A 27,250-nucleotide genomic window follows, 5' to 3' on the forward strand; every position below is an offset into this window, starting at 1 on the left:
TTTTTCCTGTGAGGAAGCAACAAACAAATCAATGGAGGCTAGTACATGATCTTCGCTCAATTAACAGCATAGTGATACCTGAGTTTCCCATCGTCCCTGACCCTTCAGTGATCCTTACTAACATCCCACAAAATGCAAAGTACTTTTCCGTCATTGACCTGAAAAATGCTTTTTTCAGTGTCCCACTGCATCCTGAAAGCCAGTACCTATTCGCATTTTCATTCAGACATAGGCAATTTTCGTACAAAAGGCTCCCTCAAGGCTATTGTGAGTCCCCCAGTGTGTTTAACAGAGTTGTCAAGGATGACTTATCAAATTTCCAATGTGACAGCACCTTGCTGCAATATGTCGATGACATACTCCTCTGCAGTGCGACAGAGCAAGAGTGCAGAAAAGATACAATTGCCCTGCTTACAACATTAGCACATAGAGGATACAAAGTAGACAAGCAAAAACTACAATACTGTCAGGAAGAAGTACAGTATTTAGGTCAACTGATTTCAGCATCAGGAAGAAGAGTTACACCAGGAAGAGTAGAAGCAATAAGGAATACTCCAGAACCACAGACAGTTAAGGACATGCAAAAGTTCCTGGGACTAGTGAACTATGTCAGACAGTGGATCTTTGATTATGCTACTATAACTGGACCACTCTTGAAAGCTGTCAAAATGGCTAAGTACAGGCATAACAAGATTGACTGGACACCTGAAATGACATCAGCCTTTGTAAAATTAAAAGATGAGATTACAAATGCACCAGTGTTGGGATCTCCTGATTATACAAAGGAATTCTATCTGTTCACACATTGTAATGGACAGGTCATGACAGCAGTCCTCACCCAGAAATACCCCTTGGGTCCCAAACCAATTGCATACTTCAGTGGCATGTTAGACTCAGTGATGAAAGGCCACTATCCTTGCGAACAGGCTCTTTCAAAAGCAGCATTTGCCGTTGAGAAAAGCACCCCCATAGTCATGGGCTCCCCTCTGACGCTGTACACTGAGCATGCTGTCTTTGCAATAATACAGAAAGCTAAAACAACTCTTACCACACAGAGAGTATCAGGATATGAAGTCATACTGTCATTGCCTTCATTGAAGGTTGTAAAATGCCACACTGTGAATCCAGCCACGTTCTTTGCACATCCGATTGCGACAGCTGACGATGACACCCATGATTGTGCCACATACTGCCCAGATGAGTCAGGCACAGCAAAGGAAGACCCATTACCAGACAGTGTAATTTACTTTGTTGATGGTTCTTCTACGATTGATCAAGAGACAGGGATCAGGCATACAGGGGCAGCTGTAGTCAGAGCACAACAGAATAACTCCTCAGACACTCTGGACATTGTACAGCAGATAACATTACCACCCCATTACTCAGCCCAGGCAGCTGAGTTGGTGGCATTAATAGCCGCCTTGAAGCATGGATCTAATGAAAGAATTACTGTGTACTCTGATTCAGCATATGTCACCACAACAACGCATTCCAGCATATTGAGATGGAAAAGGCGCGGGTTTCTTAAAACAGATGGCACGCCTGTAATGCACAAACAGTTACTTGCAGAACTAATTGACTCCTTGACACTGCCAGCAGAAGTAGCAGTAGTGAAATGTGCAGCACACACGAACGGCCAAGACTTTGTTTCCAGAGGAAATGCAATGGCAGATTGGGCTGCTAAAGCAGCAGCAAAAGGCCAAAGTTGTACACAACAACCATCCCAGACACAGACTGACTGCACCCCCATCTTGCTTGCAAAAAATACACCCCCAATAGCGCAGGAAGATATGCAAAACGCAGATGAGGACACCAGTAAGTCACCACTCCCAGATACACCCGACCCAACACTTCCATATACAATTGATGACACACAGCAGTTTGACATCATTGCACAGTTGCACCTCAGAGAGATACAAGAAAGTGCCCAAGCTGAAGAAAAAGAGTTATGGAAGAAGAGGGGAGTACAACAGGATGCCTCAGATTTTATTTACAGACAGACAATGATAGGGAAGCCTGTCATGCCACAGGCTCTTTTGCAAATAGCACTTACCCAGCTGCACCTTCCTACACATGTCCCTCGTGATATCATGTCCTCTAACCTGCAGGCAGAATGGTTCATCCCCAATGCACATGAGCAGATACAACTCTTTGTCCATCAGTGCCTTATCTGTCAGCAGTATTCACCCAACCCAGCTATGAAAACAGTTGCTTCAACAATACCAAGGCCTAAGGGTCCCTTCAGGGAACTCCACATTGACTATGTGGACATGCTTGACAGATGTAACAACTACCGATACCTCATCGTGGTAGTATGTCCCTTCTCACGATGGATTGAGGCTGGACCATGTGTCCATTGTGACGCTAAGGCCGCAGCTACCTTCCTACTTCGTGAGGTCATATGTCGCTGGGGATTACCAGAATCTATCCGCAGTGACAATGGCGGGCATTTTTCAAACTCCATCTTTGAGATAATAGCCACCATGTTAGGACTAAAACATAAACTTACTTCAGCCTATCACCCACAGAGCAATGGTATTTGTGAGCGCCTCAACGGATTGCTCAAAGCCAAGATCAGCAAAATAAGTGCAACTATTGGAAAGAAATGGCTCTATTGCCTCCCAATTGCTTTGTTTGCACTCAGGAACAGCCCTAGCTCTGATCATCACCTCACACCTCACCAGCTTGTCACTGGCAGATCAATGAATATGGTTGTTCCTTCCACCAGACCTAAAGTAGACAATGAAACGTCTTCTGAGATTGTGAAAGCTGAATTATTTGATTATTTGTGTGCCCTAACCCGTGCTGCTAGGTTTCTTTCCATTCAGACATCCAAGACAAAGAAAAAGGACGGCACAATTTCCGATGAACTTTTGCCTATCCGCCCTGGAACACAGATCTTCATAAAGAAGCAAGTACGGAAGTGGAGAGACCCTAAGTACGAGGGACCATACCTGGTCATTGACTCTTCACCCACTGCGGTCCGAATTGCCGAACGCAAAGCATGGGTTCATTTGAACCACGTGAGGATCCACCCGGCACCAACAGAGACTTGAACTTCAACAGGAAGGAGGGCATCTTATTTCCTATGACTATCCAAGACCGTGAATATGGAGATCGAATGAGGGTCTATGGAATAAGAGACAGTAACAGACCAACGCCTCTTACCAAGATTTCAGTTAAAAAGATATGTACAGTCACTCTTATATTATTTGTTATGTTCGTTGCTTCAATGGCTATATTACATTGGCTTGCATTACAAGCAGAGAGAGAGAAGGCTATATCAAGACAAGTTAGGCCTACCATCTCAGTAGGATATCACATGCCTAAAACAAGTCCTGGTAACATACTAGATGAGGAATACACCAGCAATGGCTGCACCACCCCTGTACCCACGACACCTTCCACACCCTCTGTAGACCACACCGAGTGGGACAGGGTACTTGATATCACTGTGAATGCCCCTGGGAAAGGTGTCCCTAGACGTTTCCGTCAGCATAAAAGGAGTGTCAGGTATAAAATGGGTCGCAATAAAACACCAAGGAGATATACCCCTCGCACACAACGTAAGGAGAAAGACACAGAACAAATATCAAACTGGGTTAGTGATCTCCAGGACACAGTTGTGTACACATTCGAACAACACTCTATGCCTGATTTTTTCTCCCAGCGCCCTGGTATGTCAGTACAGAATGATGGTACCCATAATGCATTGTTAGATAATATGTGGTACAGAGACATGAGGGAGGTGGGGAGGAAAGCCACGAATGATTCCTGCTTTGTGTGCTCATACATTCCACATGCTGTAGGTGCAGACAAATTGCTCATTCCCAAAGAGATTCCACCGGCCACTGCCAAATGTCTCCTACACCTGTTCCTTTGCCGCATACATGGTCAGATACAGCTCCAGTCAGCAAAAATTAATACAGCATTTGTAAACGTCTCAGACTGGGACAACAAGTATGTTACGTTCACTGTTGTTTCTGACCCAGTAGAATTTGAGAGAAGAATGGAAGTTTACCATGAAATGGGAGTACCTGCCAATATGATACAGGTCTGGGAATACCAGTTTAGAAAATTAGGATACTTCACCTTCCCAACACCCCCATCAAAATGCCACTCACCCGAATCCCAACAGACTAACCATACCCATAACGCATGCCCTTGTCAGTGGAGACCCATTCTGCGCCTGAGGGCCAATATATATTTTAATAACAGATGGAATGGGCCACATGATTTAATATGCAAGGCAGCATCCTTAGGTAGCCCGGTTGAAGGTCAGGAGCATAAGCATTATACAAATGAAACTATTGGGAGGGAATGTGCTGAGATATGGGCACAAGAAACTAGAAGATATACCCTCAATGAGGGTACAAAGTACAAACCTAAAAGAGCATACAAACTTAAGTCTCCTCTCCTTTGCTTCCTAGGTACCGGAACAGTGCCTGTGGGCCGAAACACAAATTGCAGTCACACAGTGTTTAATTTTGACCTCCAGCACGGTACCTCTAGTCTCATGGACATCTACTGGGCATGCGGTGAGCACATCTACCTGCAGCTGCCCCCCCACTGGCAAGGACTATGTTCCATTGTGACAATGCATGAACTACATCTTGTTGTCCCTGCAGCGAACATTTCCCACATCCACACACACCCAATGGCAGATGATGTTACCCTGCTTCATCATGGGAAGAGAGAAATAATGAAATACTTCTCAAATGGCCCTTTTCAGAAAATACCTCAGGATTACAGACTCTTCAATGATGCCGAACTTTTCTTTGGGGGAGTTATCCCCATGTTCCAGACTAAAGCCAATGCTCGCTGGCTGCAAGTGACCAGATATGAACTAATGCAGCTTATCAACAACACCCGGGATGGGTTCAACGCCGTGAAAGAAGAACTTCGACCTCTACGACTTATGGTTCTAGAGCACAGATATGTTCTAGACCAGCTAACAGCAATGAATGGTGGTGTGTGCGCCAAGGTGAGAAAATCCTGCTGCACGTTTATTTTAGCGAACGACGCTGACAACGGAACACTCACGAAGGCCATCGAGGATTTGGACAACTTGGGGAAAGAGATGCATGAGGAAGGAGGTGCTGAAGCAGATCTCTTAAATGGCTGGTTCGATTTGAACTGGATGCCTTCATGGCTGTCTGCAGTGCTTAAATTTTTAATGCCAATTTTCTGTGTACTTTTATTGTTGTGTTTTGGATCACAGATACTGATATACTGTGTAAAGAAATTTAGTTCTAAAATGATAGGGATGAATTATGCAGGCTCAGGTTCATATACTGGAATTCGTAGGGCTAAGGGAGATGATGGAGAGACGACAATGATGAGCATAGTGGAGTTGACCATTCCTGACTCCCGCCCATTGCCAGACATTCCTGTAATTAGTCAATATCAGGCCCAGGTGCATAGAGTCCCACCACGTTCATCACAGGGGGACTTGACGCGTCCCTATGAGACAATGTGTGATAACTTAGGGAAGGCAGATGCAGATTCAGGAAAAGTGCAGGACAAAGATTCAGAGGAACAGCCTCTTTGCGACTCGCCCTGGCCTCTTCCCCCATCTCCAGCTAACTATGCAGTTCGAATGGTGTTTAAAGATGTTTGATTAAGTTCGAAATTTCGAACTTGAGGGGGGAATGTTGGAGTAAGAATTTTTACCTGCACAGCTATCCAAGGACACACCTGTCACCTGCACAACATAACCCCTGTGTAGGCCCTGCTGTTTAGAGGTAACAGGCCTCAGTTACATTGCCCTGGGCACTGCCATTTTCTCTTAGCTTAAACAGGAGCAGAAAGCAAGTCTGACCCAAGATTCACCCAGCTGCTCTCGCCTGCAAGGACCCGCACCCCTACCAGGCCCCACCTCATTGTATATTTCTCACAAACAGCAGAAGTCAAGTTCCTCTATAAATCTTGCAACATACCCCACGTCCCCCACCTAAGCCATGAATAGAATAAGGGAAGTTCCCACCACAGCTACGTCAAGCCAGATATCCGATAAACTGAGGCTAAGGGTGGCGAAATAATATCGCAGATTGCCTGATTGACACATGAATAGGACCCCTCGAAGCAATACTAACACATTTCTGTCGTCTATTGATAGTTTATTCTTAAACTTCCAGTCAAGTGGCAGGTCTCAGTCTAGACTGAAGTATGTACCACAATTACAGGAAAAAGGCCATACCTAACCCTATGGGTGGGAAAGGTAGAGAGCAGTCCAGTAAATGACAATGGACAATGGACGGGTATGTGATACGTGGTGGCGTGGGATGACGTAATTATCGTCTCCCGTGTTTTAGACAGTATAAGAAGGAGCCCCGCAAGAACATCAGCGGGCAACTCCTCGTCTGTTTGTAGGTATTCAGACCGAGAGTTGTCTCCAAGGGCCCTTGATCAAATGTTCATACTTTTGTGCATGTAAATATTTTACTTATGTTATGTTTTAAACTGCTTTTTAGATCAAGTCATTTTATATCTGCATATGTACTTTTTAATTTGTTCTCTACATTTAAGCATTTATACTGTGGTCTTAGGACAACTCACTGATATAGCATTTTGAGTGTACCTAATGATAAATAACATGTACTCTGCATTCTAATGTATCTTGCAGGATTACACTTATGAGCAAATGTGAGTATTCATCTATGTGAACAAGCACAACCGTTTTTAATCTGCCTCAGTACTCATAGGTGTTCTTAAAGCAAAATATCTCTCTCTCTTAGCCATAGCAAATGTTAAACTGTACGTTGTAAAATTAATCTGGTCCATGTGACTTTCAAGAGAATGCTGGGTACAGGACCAAGTACTATATGATTTTTATGTTATCACTGATTATTTCTAGAAGCTGTGTCTTCAAATAAATTGTACAACTCCAAGCTTCAGTCTCCAAAAGCTCATATGTATGTTTTTTCCTGTTTTAGAGCAAGAGGTCCAGGACAGCCCCGGTGCAATTTAAGCCGCCCTATTCCCCTTAGTTTTCACTCACGGTCTCGTCAGCGCGGCTTCTGAAAGCTGTGCACTGAGTCCCCCTGGCCCCTCCTGTCCCTAATAAATCATCCCCTTCAACAATGCTTCAGAAATGTGGAAAATGGTCCGTTTTCAAATGTTTTATTTTTGAACGTCAGTTCACATTTGTAGGTGGATCATCAGTGTTAGAGCTAAAATTAGCATGTTTAAAGTGATTTTCATGCTTCCAGGGGCCCAAAACACAAGATTTATGGAATGGTTAAAAGTGCATGAAAATGGCCAATTTACTCACTCTGAGTTCTCAAAAAGGGTTTCTTCACCCCGGGAAGTTAATTAAATACCATTTGGAGGCATTTAATGTTCGAGCAAAAACGGCTGATTTTCGACAAAAGAGATAACACCCCCCCATTACGTCATGCTTCGGAAATGTGGAAAATGGTCCGTTTTCAAATGTTTATTTTTTGAACGTCAGTTCACATTTGTAGGTGGATCATCAGTGTTAGAGCTAAAATTAGCATGTTTAAAGTGATTTTCATGCTTCCAGGGGCTCGGGAAGTTAATTAAATACCATTTGGAGGCATTTAATGTTCGAGCAAAAACGGCTGATTTTCGACAAAAGAGATAACACCCCCCCCCCATTACGTCATGCTTCAGAAATGTGGAAAATGGTCTGTTTTCAAATGTTTTATTTTTGAACGTCAGTTCACATTTGTAGGTGGATCATCAGTGTTAGAGCTAAAATTAGCATGTTTAAAGTGATTTTCATGCTTCCAGGGGCTCGGGAAGTTAATTAAATACCATTTGGAGGCATTTAATGTTAGAGCAAAAACGGCTGATTTTCGACAAAAGAGATAACACCCCCCCATTACGTCATGCTTCAGAAATCTGGAAAATGGTCCGTTTTCAAATGTTTTATTTTTGAACATCAGTTCACATTTGTAGGTGGATCATCAGTGTTAGAGCTAAAATTAGCATGTTTAAAGTGATTTTCATGCTTCCAGGGGCCAAAACACAAGATTTATGGAATGGTTAAAAGTGCATGAAAATGGCCAATTTACTCACTCTGAGTTCTCAAAAAGGGTTTCTTCACCCCGGGAAGTTAATTAAATACCATTTGGAGGCATTTAATGTTCGAGCAAAAACGGCTGATTTTCGACAAAAGAGATAACACCCCCCCATTACGTCATGCTTCAGAAATGTGGAAAATGGTCCGTTTTCAAATGTTTTATTTTTGAACGTCAGTTCACATTTGTAGGTGGATCATCAGTGTTAGAGCTAAAATTAGCATGTTTAAAGTGATTTTCATGCTTCCAGGGGCTCGGGAAGTTAATTAAATACCATTTGGAGGCATTTAATGTTAGAGCAAAAACGGCTGATTTTCGACAAAAGAGATAACACCCCCCCATTACGTCATGCTTCAGAAATGTGGAAAATGGTCCGTTTTCAAATGTTTTATTTTTGAACGTCAGTTCACATTTGTAGGTGGATCATCAGTGTTAGAGCTAAAATTAGCATGTTTAAAGTGATTTTCATGCTTCCAGGGGCCCAAAACACAAGATTTATGGAATGGTTAAAAGTGCATGAAAATGGCCAATTTACTCACTCTGAGTTCTCAAAAAGGGTTTCTTCACCCCGGGAAGTTAATTAAATACCATTTGGTGGCATTTAATGTTCGAGCAAAAACGGCTGATTTTCGACAAAAGAGATAACACCCCCCCATTACGTCATGCTTCAGAAATGTGGAAAATGGTCCGTTTTCAAATGTTTTATTTTTGAACGTCAGTTCACATTTGTAGGTGGATCATCAGTGTTAGAGCTAAAATTAGCATGTTTAAAGTAATTTTCATGCTTCCAGGGGCTCGGGAAGTTAATTAAATACCATTTGAAGGCATTTAATGTTCGAGCAAAAACGGCTGATTTTCGACAAAAGAGATAACACCCCCCATTACGTCATGCTTCAGAAATGTGGAAAATGGTCCGTTTTCAAATGTTTTATTTTTGAACGTCAGTTCACATTTGTAGGTGGATCATCAGTGTTAGAGCTAAAATTAGCATGTTTAAAGTGATTTTCATGCTTCCAGGGGCTCGGGAAGTTAATTAAATACCATTTGGAGGCATTTAATGTTCGAGCAAAAACGGCTGATTTTCGACAAAAGAGATAACACCCCCCCATTACGTCATGCTTCAGAAATGTGGAAAATGGTCCGTTTTCAAATGTTTTATTTTTGAACGTCAGTTCACATTTGTAGGTGGATCATCAGTGTTAGAGCTAAAATTAGCATGTTTAAAGTGATTTTCATGCTTCCAGGGGCCCAAAACACAAGATTTATGGAATGGTTAAAAGTGCATGAAAATGGCCAATTTACTCACTATGAGTTCTCAAAAAGGGTTTCTTCACCCCGGGAAGTTAATTAAATACCATTTGGAGGCATTTAATGTTCGAGCAAAAACGGCTGATTTTCGACAAAAGAGATAACACCCCCCCATTACGTCATGCTTCAGAAATGTTGAAAATGGTCCGTTTTCAAATGTTTTATTTTTGAACGTCAGTTCACATTTGTAGGTGGATCATCAGTGTTAGAGCTAAAATTAGCATGTTTAAAGTGATTTTCATGCTTCCAGGGGTCCAAAACACAAGATTTATGGAATGGTTAAAAGTGCATGAAAATGGCCAATTTACTCACTCTGAGTTCTCAAAAAGGGTTTCTTCACCCCGGGAAGTTAATTAAATACCATTTGGAGGCATTTAATGTTAGAGCAAAAACGGCTGATTTTCGACAAAAGAGATAACACCCCCCCATTACGTCATGCTTCAGAAATGTGGAAAATGGTCCGTTTTCAAATGTTTTATTTTTGAACGTCAGTTCACATTTGTAGGTGGATCATCAGTGTTAGAGCTAAAATTAGCATGTTTAAAGTGATTTTCATGCTTCCAGGGGCTCGGGAAGTTAATTAAATACCATTTGGAGGCATTTAATGTTAGAGCAAAAACGGCCGATTTTCAACAAAAGAGATAACACCCCCCCATTACGTCATGCTTCAGAAATGTGGAAAATGGTCCGTTTTCATATGTTTTATTTTTGAACGTCAGTTCACATTTGTAGGTGGATCATCAGTGTTAGAGCTAAAATTAGCATGTTTAAAGTGATTTTCATGCTTCCAGGGGCTCGGGAAGTTAATTAAATACCATTTGGAGGCATTTAATGTTCGAGCAAAAACGGCTGATTTTCGACAAAAGAGATAACACCCCCCCATTACGTCATGCTTCAGAAATGTGGAAAATGGTCCGTTTTCAAATGTTTTATTTTTGAACGTCAGTTCACATTTGTAGGTGGATCATCAGTGTTAGAGCTAAAATTAGCATGTTTAAAGTGATTTTCATGCTTCCAGGGGCCCAAAACACAAGATTTATGGAATGGTTAAAAGTGAATGAAAATGGCCAATTTACTCACTCTGAGTTCTCAAAAAGGGTTTCTTCACCCCGGGAAGTTAATTAAATACCATTTGGAGGCATTTAATGTTAGAGCAAAAACGGCTGATTTTCGACAAAAGAGATAACACCCCCCCATTACGTCATGCTTCAGAAATGTGGAAAATGGATTGTTTTCAAATGTTTTATTTTTGAACGTCAGTTCACATTTGTAGGTGGATCATCAGTGTTAGAGCTAAAATTAGCATGTTTAAAGTGATTTTCATGCTTCCAGGGGCCCAAAACACAAGATTTATGGAATGGTTAAAAGTGCATGAAAATGGCCAATTTACTCACTCTGAGTTCTCAAAAAGGGTTTCTTCACCCCGGGAAGTTAATTAAATACCATTTGGAGGCATTTAATGTTCGAGCAAAAACGGCTGATTTTCGACAAAAGAGATAACACCCCCCCCATTACGTCATGCTTCAGAAATGTGGAAAATGGTCCGTTTTCAAATGTTTTATTTTTGAACGTCAGTTCACATTTGTAGGTGGATCATCAGTGTTAGAGCTAAAATTAGCATGTTTAAAGTGATTTTCATGCTTCCAGGGGCTCGGGAAGTTAATTAAATACCATTTGAAGGCATTTAATGTTCGAGCAAAAACGGCTGATTTTCGACAAAAGAGATAACACCCCCCCATTACGTCAAGCTTCAGAAATGTGGAAAATGGTCCGTTTTCAAATGTTTTATTTTTGAACGTCAGTTCACATTTGTAGGTGGATCATCAGTGTTAGAGCTAAAATTAGCATGTTTAAAGTGATTTTCATGCTTCCAGGGGCTCGGGAAGTTAATTAAATACCATTTGGAGGCATTTAATGTTAGAGCAAAAACGGCCGATTTTCAACAAAAGAGATAACACCCCCCCATTACGTCATGCTTCAGAAATGTGGAAAATGGTCCGTTTTCATATGTTTTATTTTTGAACGTCAGTTCACATTTGTAGGTGGATCATCAGTGTTAGAGCTAAAATTAGCATGTTTAAAGTGATTTTCATGCTTCCAGGGGCTCGGGAAGTTAATTAAATACCATTTGGAGGCATTTAATGTTCGAGCAAAAACGGCTGATTTTCGACAAAAGAGATAACACCCCCCCATTACGTCATGCTTCAGAAATGTGGAAAATGGTCCGTTTTCAAATGTTTTATTTTTGAACGTCAGTTCACATTTGTAGGTGGATCATCAGTGTTAGAGCTAAAATTAGCATGTTTAAAGTGATTTTCATGCTTCCAGGGGCCCAAAACACAAGATTTATGGAATGGTTAAAAGTGAATGAAAATGGCCAATTTACTCACTCTGAGTTCTCAAAAAGGGTTTCTTCACCCCGGGAAGTTAATTAAATACCATTTGGAGGCATTTAATGTTAGAGCAAAAACGGCTGATTTTCGACAAAAGAGATAACACCCCCCCATTACGTCATGCTTCAGAAATGTGGAAAATGGATTGTTTTCAAATGTTTTATTTTTGAACGTCAGTTCACATTTGTAGGTGGATCATCAGTGTTAGAGCTAAAATTAGCATGTTTAAAGTGATTTTCATGCTTCCAGGGGCCCAAAACACAAGATTTATGGAATGGTTAAAAGTGCATGAAAATGGCCAATTTACTCACTCTGAGTTCTCAAAAAGGGTTTCTTCACCCCGGGAAGTTAATTAAATACCATTTGGAGGCATTTAATGTTCGAGCAAAAACGGCTGATTTTCGACAAAAGAGATAACACCCCCCCCCATTACGTCATGCTTCAGAAATGTGGAAAATGGTCCGTTTTCAAATGTTTTATTTTTGAACGTCAGTTCACATTTGTAGGTGGATCATCAGTGTTAGAGCTAAAATTAGCATGTTTAAAGTGATTTTCATGCTTCCAGGGGCTCGGGAAGTTAATTAAATACCATTTGAAGGCATTTAATGTTCGAGCAAAAACGGCTGATTTTCGACAAAAGAGATAACACCCCCCCATTACGTCAAGCTTCAGAAATGTGGAAAATGGTCCGTTTTCAAATGTTTTATTTTTGAACGTCAGTTCACATTTGTAGGTGGATCATCAGTGTTAGAGCTAAAATTAGCATGTTTAAAGTGATTTTCATGCTTCCAGGGGCCCAAAACACAAGATTTATGGAATGGTTAAAAGTGCATGAAAATGGCCAATTTACTCACTCTGAGTTCTCAAAAAGGGTTTTTTCACCCCGGGAAGTTAATTAAATACCATTTGGAGGCATTTAATGTTAGAGCAAAAACGGCTGATTTTCGACAAAAGAGATAACACCCCCCCATTACGTCATGCTTCAGAAATGTGGAAAATGGTCCGTTTTCAAATGTTTTATTTTTGAACGTCAGTTCACATTTGTAGGTGGATCATCAGTGTTAGAGCTAAAATTAGCATGTTTAAAGTGATTTTCATGCTTCCAGGGGCTCGGGAAGTTAATTAAATACCATTTGGAGGCATTTAATGTTCGAGCAAAAACGGCTGATTTTCGACAAAAGAGATAACACCCCCCCATTACGTCATGCTTCAGAAATGTGGAAAATGGTCAGTTTTCAAATGTTTTATTTTTGAACGTCAGTTCACATTTGTAGGTGGATCATCAGTGTTAGAGCTAAAATTAGCATGTTTAAAGTGATTTTCATGCTTCCAGGGGCCCAAAACACAAGATTTATGGAATGGTTAAAAGTGCATGAAAATGGCCAATTTACTCACTCTGAGTTCTCAAAAAGGGTTTCTTCACCCCGGGAAGTTAATTAAATATCATTTGGAGGATTTTAATGTTCGAGCAAAAACGGCTGATTTTCGACGAAAGAGCTAACACCCCCCCATTACGTCATGCTTTAGAAATGTGGAAAATGGTCCGTTTTCAAATGTTTTATTTTTGAACGTCAGTTCACATTTGTAGGTGGATCATCAGTGTTAGAGCTAAAATTAGCATGTTTAAAGTGATTTTCATGCTTCCAGGGGCTCGGGAAGTGAAATAAATACCATTTGGAGGCATTTAATGTTCGAGCAAAAACGGCTGATTTTCGACAAAAGAGATAACACCCCCCCATTACGTCATGCTTCAGAAATGTGGAAAATGGTCCGTTTTCAAATGTTTTATTTTTGAACGTCAGTTCACATTTGTAGGTGGATCATCAGTGTTAGAGCTAAAATTAGCATGTTTAAAGTGATTTTCATGCTTCCAGGGGCTCGGGAAGTTAATTAAATACCATTTGGAGGCATTTAATGGTCGAGCAAAAACGGCTGATTTTCGACAAAAGAGATAACACCCCCCCATTACGTCATGCTTCAGAAATGTGGAAAATGGTCCGTTTTCAAATGTTTTATTTTTGAACGTCAGTTCACATTTGTAGGTGGATCATCAGTGTTAGAGCTAAAATTAGCATGTTTAAAGTGATTTTCATGCTTCCAGGGGCCCAAAACACAAGATTTATGGAATGGTTAAAAGTGCATGAAAATGGCCAATTTACTCACTCTGAGTTCTCAAAAAGGGTTTCTTCACCCCGGGAAGTTAATTAAATACCATTTGGAGGCATTTAATGTTAGAGCAAAAACGGCTGATTTTCGACAAAAGAGATAACACCCCCCCATTACGTCATGCTTCAGAAATGTGGAAAATGGTCCGTTTTCAAATGTTTTATTTTTGAACGTCAGTTCACATTTGTAGGTGGATCATCAGTGTTAGAGCTAAAATTAGCATGTTTAAAGTGATTTTCATGCTTCCAGGGGCCCAAAACACAAGATTTATGGAATGGTTAAAAGTGCATGAAAATGGCCAATTTACTCACTCTGAGTTCTCAAAAAGGGTTTCTTCACCCCGGGAAGTTAATTAAATACCATTTGGAGGCATTTAATGTTCGAGCAAAAACGGCTGATTTTCGACAAAAGAGATAACACCCCCCCATTACGTCATGCTTCAGAAATGTGGAAAATGGTCCGTTTTCAAATGTTTTATTTTTGAACGTCAGTTCACATTTGTAGGTGGATCATCAGTGTTAGAGCTAAAATTAGCATGTTTAAAGTGATTTTCATGCTTCCAGGGGCCCAAAACACAAGATTTATGGAATGGTTAAAAGTGCATGAAAATGGCCAATTTACTCACTCTGAGTTCTCAAAAAGGGTTTCTTCACCCCGGGAAGTTAATTAAATACCATTTGGAGGCATTTAATGTTCGAGCAAAAACGTCTGATTTTCGACAAAAGAGATAACACCCCCCCATTACGTCATGCTTCAGAAATGTGGAAAATGGTCCGTTTTCAAATGTTTTATTTTTGAACGTCAGTTCACATTTGTAGGTGGATCATCAGTGTTAGAGCTAAAATTAGCATGTTTAAAGTGATTTTCATGCTTCCAGGGGCTCGGGAAGTTAATTAAATACCATTTGGAGGCATTTAATGTTCGAGCAAAAACGGCTGATTTTCGACAAAAGAGATAACACCCCCCCCCATTCCGTCATGCTTCAGAAATGTGGAAAATGGTCTGTTTTCAAATGTTTTATTTTTGAACGTCAGTTCACATTTGTAGGTGGATCATCAGTGTTAGAGCTAAAATTAGCATGTTTAAAGTGATTTTCATGCTTCCAGGGGCTCAGGAAGTTAATTAAATACCATTTGGAGGCATTTAATGTTAGAGCAAAAACGGCTGATTTTCGACAAAAGAGATAACACCCCCCCATTACGTCATGCTTCAGAAATCTGGAAAATGGTCCGTTTTCAAATGTTTTATTTTTGAACGTCAGTTCACATTTGTAGGTGGATCATCAGTGTTAGAGCTAAAATTAGCATGTTTAAAGTGATTTTCATGCTTCCAGGGGCCCAAAACACAAGATTTATGGAATGGTTAAAAGTGCATGAAAATGGCCAATTTACTCACTCTGAGTTCTCAAAAAGGGTTTCTTCACCCCGGGAAGTTAATTAAATACCATTTGGAGGCATTTAATGTTCGAGCAAAAATGGCTGATTTTCGACAAAAGAGATAACACCCCCCCATTACGTCATGCTTCAGAAATGTGGAAAATGGTCAGTTTTCAAATGTTTTATTTTTGAACGTCAGTTCACATTTGTAGGTGGATCATCAGCGTTAGAGCTAAAATTAGCATGTTTAAAGTGATTTTCATGCTTCCAGGGGCTTGGGAAGTTAATTAAATACCATTTGGAGGCATTTAATGTTCGAGCAAAAACGGCTGATTTTCGACAAAAGAGATAACACCCCCCCATTACGTCATGCTTCAGAAATGTGGAAAATGGTCCGTTTTCAAATGTTTTATTTTTGAACGTCAGTTCACATTTGTAGGTGGATCATCAGTGTTAGAGCTAAAATTAGCATGTTTAAAGTGATTTTCATGCTTCCAGGGGCCCAAAACACAAGATTTATGGAATGGTTAAAAGTGCATGAAAATGGCCAATTTACTCACTCTGAGTTCTCAAAAAGGGTTTCTTCACCCCGGGAAGTTAATTAAATACCATTTGGAGGCATTTAATGTTCGAGCAAAAACGGCTGATTTTCGACAAAAGAGATAACACCCCCCCATTACGTCATGCTTCAGAAATGTGGAAAATGGTCCGTTTTCAAATGTTTTATTTTTGAACGTCAGTTCACATTTGTAGGTGGATCATCAGTGTTAGAGCTAAAATTAGCATGTTTAAAGTGATTTTCATGCTTCCAGGGGCTCGGGAAGTTAATTAAATACCATTTGGAGGCATTTAATGTTAGAGCAAAAACGGCTGATTTTCGACAAAAGAGATAACACCCCCCCATTACGTCATGCTTCAGAAATATGGAAAATGGTCCGTTTTCAAATGTTTTATTTTTGAACGTCAGTTCACATTTGTAGGTGGATCATCAGTGTTAGAGCTAAAATTAGCATGTTTAAAGTGATTTTCATGCTTCCAGGGGCCCAAAACACAAGATTTATGGAATGGTTAAAAGTGCATGAAAATAGCCAATTTACTCACTCTGAGTTCTCAAAAAGGGTTTCTTCACCCCGGGAAGTTAATTAAATACCATTTGGAGGCATTTAATGTTCGAGCAATAACGGCTGATTTTCGACAAAAGAGATAACACCCCCCCATTACGTCATGCTTCAGAAATGTGGAAAATGGTCCGTTTTCAAATGTTTTATTTTTGAACGTCAGTTCACATTTGTAGGTGGATCATCAGTGTTAGAGCTAAAATTAGCATGTTTAAAGTGATTTTCATGCTTCCAGGGGCTCAGGAAGTTAATTAAATACCATTTGGAGGCATTTAATGTTCGAGCAAAAACGGCTGATTTTCGACAAAAGAGATAACACCCCCCATTACGTCATGCTTCAGAAATGTGGAAAATGGTCCGTTTTCAAATGTTTTATTTTTGAACGTCAGTTCACATTTGTAGGTGGATCATCAGTGTTAGAGCTAAAATTAGCATGTTTAAAGTGATTTTCATGCTTCCAGGGGCCCAAAACACAAGATTTATGGAATGGTTAAAAGTGCATGAAAATGGCCAATTTACTCACTCTGAGTTCTCAAAAAGGGTTTCTTCACCCCGGGAAGTTAATTAAATACCATTTGGAGGCATTTAATGTTAGAGCAAAAACGGCTGATTTTCGACAAAAGAGATAACACCCCCCCATTACGTCATGCTTCAGAAATGTGGAAAATGGTCCGTTTTCAAATGTTTTATTTTTGAACGTCAGTTCACATTTGTAGGTGGATCATCAGTGTTAGAGCTAAAATTAGCATGTTTAAAGTGATTTTCATGCTTCCAGGGGCTCGGGAAGTTAATTAAATACCATTTGGAGGCATTTAATGTTCGAGCAAAAACGGCAGATTTTCGACAAAAGAGATAACACCCCCCCATTACGTCATGCTTCAGAAATGTGGAAAATGGTCCGTTTTCAAATGTTTTATTTTTGAACGTCAGTTCACATTTGTAGGTGGATCATCAGTGTTAGAGCTAAAATTAGCATGTTTAAAGTGATTTTCATGCTTCCAGGGGCCCAAAACACAAGATTTATGGAATGGTTAAAAGTGAATGAAAATGGCCAATTTACTCACTCTGAGTTCTCAAAAAGGGTTTCTTCTCCCCGGGAAGTTAATTAAATACCATTTGGAGGCATTTAATGTTAGAGCAAAAACGGCTGATTTTCGACAAAAGAGATAACACCCCCCCCATTACGTCATGCTTCAGAAATGTGGAAAATGGTCCGTTTTCAAATGTTTTATTTTTGAACGTCAGTTCACATTTGTAGGTGGATCATCAGTGTTAGAGCTAAAATTAGCATGTTTAAAGTGATTTTCATGCTTCCAGGGGCCCAAAACACAAGATTTATGGAATGGTTAAAAGTGCATGAAAATGGCCAATTTACTCACTCTGAGTTCTCAAAAAGGGTTTCTTCACCCCGGGAAGTTAATTAAATACCATTTGGAGGCATTTAATGTTCGAGCAAAAACGGCTGATTTTCGACAAAAGAGATAACACCCCCCCATTACGTCATGCTTCAGAAATGTGGAAAATGGTCCGTTTTCAAATGTTTTATTTTTGAACGTCAGTTCACATTTGTAGGTGGATCATCAGTGTTAGAGCTAAAATTAGCATGTTTAAAGTGATTTTCATGCTTCCAGGGGCTCGGGAAGTTAATTAAATACCATTTGGAGGCATTTAATGTTCGAGCAAAAACGGCTGATTTTCGACAAAAGAGATAACACCCCCCCATTACGTCATGCTTTAGAAATGTGGAAAATGGTTCGTTTTCAAATGTTTTATTTTTGAACGTCAGTTCACATTTGTAGGTGGATCATCAGTGTTAGAGCTAAAATTAGCATGTTTAAAGTGATTTTCATGCTTCCAGGGGCCCAAAACACAAGATTTATGGAATGGTTAAAAGTGCATGAAAATGGCCAATTTACTCACTCTGAGTTCTCAAAAAGGGTTTCTTCACCCCGGGAAGTTAATTAAATACCATTTGGAGGCATTTAATGTTAGAGCAAAAACGGCTGATTTTCGACAAAAGAGATAACACCCCCCCATTACGTCATGCTTCAGAAATGTGGAAAATGGTCCGTTTTCAAATGTTTTATTTTTGAACGTCAGTTCACATTTGTAGGTGGATCATCAGTGTTAGAGCTAAAATTAGCATGTTTAAAGTGATTTTCATGCTTCCAGGGGCTCGGGAAGTTAATTAAATACCATTTGGAGGCATTTAATGTTCGAGCAAAAACGGCTGATTTTCGACAAAAGAGATAACACCCCCCCATTACGTCATGCTTCAGAAATGTGGAAAATGGTCCGTTTTCAAATGTTTTATTTTTGAACGTCAGTTCACATTTGTAGGTTGATCATCAGTGTTAGAGCTAAAATTAGCATGTTTAAAGTGATTTTCATGCTTCCAGGGGCCCAAAACACAAGATTTATGGAATGGTTAAAAGTGCATGAAAATGGCCAATTTACTCACTCTGAGTTCTCAAAAAGGGTTTCTTCACCCCGGGAAGTTAATTAAATACCATTTGGGGGATTTTAATGTTCGAGCAAAAACGGCTGATTTTCGACGAAAGAGCTAACACCCCCCCATTACGTCGTGCTTTAGAAATGTGGAAAATGGTCCGTTTTCAAATGTTTTATTTTGAACGTCAGTTCACATTTGTAGGTGGATCATCAGTGTTAGAGCTAAAATTAGCATGTTTAAAGTGATTTTCATGCTTCCAGGGGCCCAAAACACAAGATTTATGGAATGGTTAAAAGTGCATGAAAATGGCCAATTTACTCACTCTGAGTTCTCAAAAAGGGTTTCTTCACCCCGGGAAGTTAATTAAATACCATTTGGAGGCATTTAATGTTAGAGCAAAAACGGCTGATTTTCGACAAAAGAGATAACACCCCCCCATTACGTCATGCTTCAGAAATGTGGAAAATGGTCCGTTTTCAAATGTTTTATTTTTGAACGTCAGTTCACATTTGTAGGTGGATCATCAGTGTTAGAGCTGAAATTAGCATGTTTAAAGTGATTTTCATGCTTCCAGGGGCTCGGGAAGTTAATTAAATACCATTTGGAGGCATTTAATGTTCGAGCAAAAACGGCTGATTTTCGACAAAAGAGATAACACCCCCCCATTACGTCATGCTTCAGAAATGTGGAAAATGGTCCGTTTTCAAATGTTTTATTTTTGAACGTCAGTTCACATTTGTAGGTGGATCATCAGTGTTAGAGCTAAAATTAGCATGTTTAAAGTGATTTTCATGCTTCCAGGGGCTCGGGAAGTTAATTAAATACCATTTGGAGGCATTTAATGTTAGAGCAAAAACGGCTGATTTTCGACAAAAGAGATAACACCCCCCCATTACGTCATGCTTCAGAAATGTGGAAAATGGTCCGTTTTCAAATGTTTTATTTTTGAACGTCAGTTCACATTTGTAGGTGGATCATCAGTGTTAGAGCTAAAATTAGCATGTTTAAAGTGATTTTCATGCTTCCAGGGGCTCGGGAAGTTAATTAAATACCATTTGGAGGCATTTAATGTTCGAGCAAAAACGGCTGATTTTCGACAAAAGAGATAACACCCCCCCCATTACGTCATGCTTCAGAAATGTGGAAAATGGTCCGTTTTCAAATGTTTTATTTTTGAACGTCAGTTCACATTTGTAGGTGGATCATCAGTGTTAGAGCTAAAATTAGCATGTTTAAAGTGATTTTCATGCTTCCAGGGGCTCGGGAAGTTAATTAAATACCATTTGGAGGCATTTAATGTTCGAGCAAAAACGGCAGATTTTCGACAAAAGAGATAACACCCCCCATTACGTCATGCTTCAGAAATGTGGAAAATGGTCCGTTTTCAAATGTTTTATTTTTGAACGTCAGTTCACATTTGTAGGTGGATCATCAGTGTTAGAGCTAAAATTAGCATGTTTAAAGTGATTTTCATGCTTCCAGGGGCCCAAAACACAAGATTTATGGAATGGTTAAAAGTGCATGAAAATGGCCAATTTACTCACTCTGAGTTCTCAAAAAGGGTTTCTTCACCCCGGGAAGTTAATTAAATACCATTTGGAGGCATTTAATGTTCGAGCAAAAACGGCTGATTTTCGACAAAAGAGATAACACCCCCCCCATTACGTCATGCTTCAGAAATGTGGAAAATGGTCCGTTTTCAAATGTTTTATTTTTGAACGTCAGTTCACATTTGTAGGTGGATCATCAGTGTTAGAGCTAAAATTAGCATGTTTAAAGTGATTTTCATGCTTCCAGGGGCCCAAAACACAAGATTTATGGAATGGTTAAAAGTGCATGAAAATGGCCAATTTACTCACTCTGAGTTCTCAAAAAGGGTTTCTTCACCCCGGGAAGTTAATTAAATACCATTTGGAGGCATTTAATGTTCGAGCAAAAACGGCTGATTTTCGACAAAAGAGATAACACCCCCCCATTACGTCATGCTTCAGAAATGTGGAAAATGGTCTGTTTTCAAATGTTTTATTTTTGAACGTCAGTTCACATTTGTAGGTGGATCATCAGTGTTAGAGCTAAAATTAGCATGTTTAAAGTGATTTTCATGCTTCCAGGGGCTCGGGAAGTTAATTAAATACCATTTGGAGGCATTTAATGTTCGAGCAAAAACGGCTGATTTTCGACAAAAGAGATAACACCCCCCCATTACGTCATGCTTCAGAAATGTGGAAAATGGTCCGTTTTCAAATGTTTTATTTTTGAACGTCAGTTCACATTTGTAGGTGGATCATCAGTGTTAGAGCTAAAATTAGCATGTTTAAAGTGATTTTCATGCTTCCAGGGGCCCAAAACACAAGATTTATGGAATGGTTAAAAGTGCATGAAAATGGCCTATTTACTCACTCTGAGTTCTCAAAAAGGGTTTCTTCACCCCGGGAAGTTAATTAAATACCATTTGGAGGCATTTAATGTTCGAGCAAAAACGGCTGATTTTCGACAAAAGAGATAACACCCCCCCATTACGTCATGCTTCAGAAATGTGGAAAATGGTCCGTTTTCAAATGTTTTATTTTTGAACGTCAGTTCACATTTGTAGGTTGATCATCAGTGTTAGAGCTAAAATTAGCATGTTTAAAGTGATTTTCATGCTTCCAGGGGCCCAAAACACAAGATTTATGGAATGGTTAAAAGTGCATGAAAATGGCCAATTTACTCACTCTGAGTTCTCAAAAAGGGTTTCTTCACCCCGGGAAGTTAATTAAATACCATTTGGGGGATTTTAATGTTCGAGCAAAAACGGCTGATTTTCGACGAAAGAGCTAACACCCCCCCATTACGTCGTGCTTTAGAAATGTGGAAAATGGTCCGTTTTCAAATGTTTTATTTTTGAACGTCAGTTCACATTTGTAGGTGGATCATCAGTGTTAGAGCTAAAATTAGCATGTTTAAAGTGATTTTCATGCTTCCAGGGGCCCAAAACACAAGATTTATGGAATGGTTAAAAGTGCATGAAAATGGCCAATTTACTCACTCTGAGTTCTCAAAAAGGGTTTCTTCACCCCGGGAAGTTAATTAAATACCATTTGGAGGCATTTAATGTTAGAGCAAAAACGGCTGATTTTCGACAAAAGAGATAACACCCCCCCATTACGTCATGCTTCAGAAATGTGGAAAATGGTCCGTTTTCAAATGTTTTATTTTTGAACGTCAGTTCACATTTGTAGGTGGATCATCAGTGTTAGAGCTGAAATTAGCATGTTTAAAGTGATTTTCATGCTTCCAGGGGCTCGGGAAGTTAATTAAATACCATTTGGAGGCATTTAATGTTCGAGCAAAAACGGCTGATTTTCGACAAAAGAGATAACACCCCCCCATTACGTCATGCTTCAGAAATGTGGAAAATGGTCCGTTTTCAAATGTTTTATTTTTGAACGTCAGTTCACATTTGTAGGTGGATCATCAGTGTTAGAGCTAAAATTATCATGTTTAAAGTGATTTTCATGCTTCCAGGGGCCCAAAACACAAGATTTATGGAATGGTTAAAAGTGCATGAAAATGGCCTATTTACTCACTCTGAGTTCTCAAAAAGGGTTTCTTCACCCCGGGAAGTTAATTAGATACCATTTGGAGGCATTTAATGTTCGAGCAAAAACGGCTGATTTTCGACAAAAGAGATAACACCCCCCCATTACGTCATGCTTCAGAAATGTGGAAAATGGTCCGTTTTCAAATGTTTTATTTTTGAACGTCAGTTCACATTTGTAGGTTGATCATCAGTGTTAGAGCTAAAATTAGCATGTTTAAAGTGATTTTCATGCTTCCAGGGGCCCAAAACACAAGATTTATGGAATGGTTAAAAGTGCATGAAAATGGCCAATTTACTCACTCTGAGTTCTCAAAAAGGGTTTCTTCACCCCGGGAAGTTAATTAAATACCATTTGGAGGATTTTAATGTTCGAGCAAAAACGGCTGATTTTCGACGAAAGAGCTAACACCCCCCCATTACGTCGTGCTTTAGAAATGTGGAAAATGGTCCGTTTTCAAATGTTTTATTTTTGAACGTCAGTTCACATTTGTAGGTGGATCATCAGTGTTAGAGCTAAAATTAGCATGTTTAAAGTGATTTTCATGCTTCCAGGGGCCCAAAACACAAGATTTATGGAATGGTTAAAAGTGCATGAAAATGGCCAATTTACTCACTCTGAGTTCTCAAAAAGGGTTTCTTCACCCCGGGAAGTTAATTAAATACCATTTGGAGGCATTTAATGTTAGAGCAAAAATGGCTGATTTTCGACAAAAGAGATAACACCCCCCCATTACGTCATGCTTCAGAAATGTGGAAAATGGTCCGTTTTCAAATGTTTTATTTTTGAACGTCAGTTCACATTTGTAGGTGGATCATCAGTGTTAGAGCTAAAATTAGCATGTTTAAAGTGATTTTCATGCTTCCAGGGGACCAAAACACAAGATTTATGGAATGGTTAAAAGTGCATGAAAATGGCCAATTTACTCACTCTGAGTTCTCAAAAAGGGTTTCTTCACCCCGGGAAGTTAATTAAATACCATTTGGAGGCATTTAATGTTCGAGCAAAAACGGCTGATTTTCGACAAAAGAGATAACACCTCCCCATTACGTCATGCTTCAGAAATGTGGAAAATGGTCCGTTTTCAAATGTTTTATTTTTGAACGTCAGTTCACATTTGTAGGTGGATCATCAGTGTTAGAGCTAAAATTAGCATGTTTAAAGTGATTTTCATGCTTCCAGGGGCTCGGGAAGTTAATTAAATACCATTTGGAGGCATTTAATGTTCGAGCAAAAACGGCTGATTTTCGACAAAAGAGATAACACCTCCCCATTACGTCATGCTTCAGAAATGTGGAAAATGGTCCGTTTTCAAATGTTTTATTTTTGAACGTCAGTTCACATTTGTAGGTGGATCATCAGTGTTAGAGATAAAATTAGCATGTTTAAAGTGATTTTCATGCTTCCAGGGGCTCGGGAAGTTAATTAAATACCATTTGGAGGCATTTAATGTTAGAGCAAAAACGGCTGATTTTCGACAAAAGAGATAACACCCCCCCATTACGTCATGCTTCAGAAATGTGGAAAATGGTCCGTTTTCAAATGTTTTATTTTTGAACGTCAGTTCACATTTGTAGGTGGATCATCAGTGTTAGAGCTAAAATTAGCATGTTTAAAGTGATTTTCATGCTTCCAGGGGCCCAAAACACAAGATTTATGGAATGGTTAAAAGTGCATGAAAATGGCCAATTTACTCACTCTGAGTTCTCAAAAAGGGGTTCTTCACCCCGGGAAGTTAATTAAATACCATTTGGAGGCATTTAATGTTCGAGCAAAAACGGCTGATTTTCGACAAAAGAGATAACACCCCCCCATTACGTCATGCTTCAGAAATGTGGAAAATGGTCCGTTTTCAAATGTTTTATTTTTGAACGTCAGTTCACATTTGTAGGTGGATCATCAGTGTTAGAGCTAAAATTAGCATGTTTAAAGTGATTTTCATGCTTCCAGGGGCTCGGGAAGTTAATTAAATACCATTTGGAGGCATTTAATGTTCGAGCAAAAACGGCTGATTTTCGACAAAAGAGATAACACCCCCCCATTACGTCATGCTTCAGAAATGTGGAAAATGGTCCGTTTTCAAATGTTTCATTTTTGAACGTCAGTTCACATTTGTAGGTGGATCATCAGTGTTAGAGCTAAAATTAGCATGTTTAAAGTGATTTTCATGCTTCCAGGGGCCCAAAACACAAGATTTATGGAATGGTTAAAAGTGCAAGAAAATGGCCAATTTACTCACTCTGAGTTCTCAAAAAGGGTTTCTTCACCCCGGGAAGTTAATTAAATACCATTTGGAGGCATTTAATGTTAGAGCAAAAACGGCTGATTTTCGACAAAAGAGATAACACCCCCCCATTACGTCATGCTTCAGAAATGTGGAAAATGGTCCGTTTTCAAATGTTTTATTTTTGAACGTCAGTTCACATTTGTAGGTGGATCATCAGTGTTAGAGCTAAAATTAGCATGTTTAAAGTGATTTTCATGCTTCCAGGGGCTCGGGAAGTGAAATAAATACCATTTGGAGGCATTTAATGTTCGAGCAAAAACGGCTGATTTTCGACAAAAGAGATAACACCCCCCCATTACGTCATGCTTCAGAAATGTGGAAAATGGTCCGTTTTCAAATGTTTTATTTTTGAACGTCAGTTCACATTTGTAGGTGGATCATCAGTGTTAGAGCTAAAATTAGCATGTTTAAAGTGATTTTCATGCTTCCAGGGGCTCGGGAAGTTAATTAAATACCATTTGGAGGCATTTAATGTTAGAGCAAAAACGGCTGATTTTCGACAAAAGAGATAACACCCCCCCATTACGTCATGCTTCAGAAATGTGGAAAATGGTCCGTTTTCAAATGTTTTATTTTTGAACGTCAGTTCACATTTGTAGGTGGATCATCAGTGTTAGAGCTAAAATTAGCATGTTTAAAGTGATTTTCATGCTTCCAGGGGCTCGGGAAGTTAATTAAATACCATTTGGAGGCATTTAATGTTCGAGCAAAAACGGCTGATTTTCGACAAAAGAGATAACACCCCCCCCATTACGTCATGCTTCAGAAATGTGGAAAATGGTCCGTTTTCAAATGTTTTATTTTTGAACGTCAGTTCACATTTGTAGGTGGATCATCAGTGTTAGAGCTAAAATTAGCATGTTTAAAGTGATTTTCATGCTTCCAGGGGCTCGGGAAGTTAATTAAATACCATTTGGAGGCATTTAATGTTCGAGCAAAAACGGCTGATTTTCGACAAAAGAGATAACACCCCCCATTACGTCATGCTTCAGAAATGTGGAAAATGGTCCGTTTTCAAATGTTTTATTTTTGAACGTCAGTTCACATTTGTAGGTGGATCATCAGTGTTAGAGCTAAAATTAGCATGTTTAAAGTGATTTTCATGCTTCCAGGGGCCCAAAACACAAGATTTATGGAATGGTTAAAAGTGCATGAAAATGGCCAATTTACTCACTCTGAGTTCTCAAAAAGGGTTTCTTCACCCCGGGAAGTTAATTAAATACCATTTGGAGGCATTTAATGTTAGAGCAAAAACGGCTGATTTTCGACAAAAGAGATAACACCCCCCCATTACGTCATGCTTCAGAAATGTGGAAAATGGTCCGCTTTCAAATGTTTTATTTTTGAACGTCAGTTCACATTTGTAGGTGGATCATCAGTGTTAGAGCTAAAATTAGCATGTTTAAAGTGATTTTCATGCTTCCAGGGGCCCAAAACACAAGATTTATGGAATGGTTAAAAGTGCATGAAAATGGCCAATTTACTCACTCTGAGTTCTCAAAAAGGGTTTCTTCACCCCGGGAAGTTAATTAAATACCATTTGGAGGCATTTAATGTTCGAGCAAAAACGGCTGATTTTCGACAAAAGAGATAACACCCCCCCCATTACGTCATGCTTCAGAAATGTGGAAAATGGTCTGTTTTCAAATGTTTTATTTTTGAACGTCAGTTCACATTTGTAGGTGGATCATCAGTGTTAGAGCTAAAATTAGCATGTTTAAAGTGATTTTCATGCTTCCAGGGGCTCGGGAAGTTAATTAAATACCATTTGGAGGCATTTAATGTTTGAGCAAAAACGGCTGATTTTCGACAAAAGAGATAACACCCCCCCATTACGTCATGCTTCAGAAATGTGGAAAATGGTCCGTTTTCAAATGTTTTATTTTTGAACGTCAGTTCACATTTGTAGGTGGATCATCAGTGTTAGAGCTAAAATTAGCATGTTTAAAGTGATTTTCATGCTTCCAGGGGCCCAAAACACAAGATTTATGGAATGGTTAAAAGTGCATGAAAATGGCCAATTTACTCACTCTGAGTTCTCAAAAAGGGTTTCTTCACCCCGGGAAGTTAATTAAATACCATTTGGAGGCATTTAATGTTAGAGCAAAAACGGCTGATTTTCGACAAAAGAGATAACACCCCCCCCATTACGTCATGCTTCAGAAATGTGGAAAATGGTCCGTTTTCAAATGTTTTATTTTTGAACGTCAGTTCACATTTGTAGGTGGATCATCAGTGTTAGAGCTAAAATTAGCATGTTTAAAGTGATTTTCATGCTTCCAGGGGCCCAAAACACAAGATTTATGGAATGGTTAAAAGTGCATGAAAATGGCCAATTTACTCACTCTGAGTTCTCAAAAAGGGTTTCTTCACCCCGGGAAGTTAATTAAATACCATTTGGAGGCATTTAATGTTAGAGCAAAAACGGCTGATTTTCGACAAAAGAGATAACACCCCCCCATTACGTCATGCTTCAGAAATGTGGAAAATGGTCCGTTTTCAAATGTTTTATTTTTGAACGTCA

The 27,250-nt window shown here is 39.4% G+C and overlaps 1 protein-coding gene and 1 pseudogene across 1 annotated transcript; both read left to right on the forward strand.

The window, feature by feature from the left end:
* Positions 1-821: 821 nt before the first annotated feature.
* Positions 822-1,779, forward strand: LOC147668852 (uncharacterized; annotated as a pseudogene).
* Positions 1,780-4,376: 2,597 nt separating this feature from the next.
* On the forward strand, positions 4,377-5,620 carry LOC147668853 (syncytin-2-like). The gene has a single exon (XM_086948397.1). The coding sequence runs from the start codon at positions 4,517-4,519 to the stop codon at positions 5,618-5,620; it is 1,104 nt and encodes a 367-aa protein (XP_086804523.1). The 5' UTR covers positions 4,377-4,516.
* Positions 5,621-27,250: the final 21,630 nt, after the last annotated feature.

The sequence above is a fragment of the Lissotriton vulgaris genome, unplaced genomic scaffold, assembly GCF_964263255.1.
Source record: "Lissotriton vulgaris unplaced genomic scaffold, aLisVul1.2 SCAFFOLD_2395, whole genome shotgun sequence".
Lineage (NCBI taxonomy): Eukaryota > Metazoa > Chordata > Amphibia > Caudata > Salamandridae > Lissotriton > Lissotriton vulgaris.

Excerpts from the sequence above, each read along its gene's own strand:
- LOC147668853 (XM_086948397.1), top strand. The coding sequence starts at position 4,517 with ATGGACATCTACTGGGCATGCGGTGAGCACATCTACCTGCAGCTGCCC.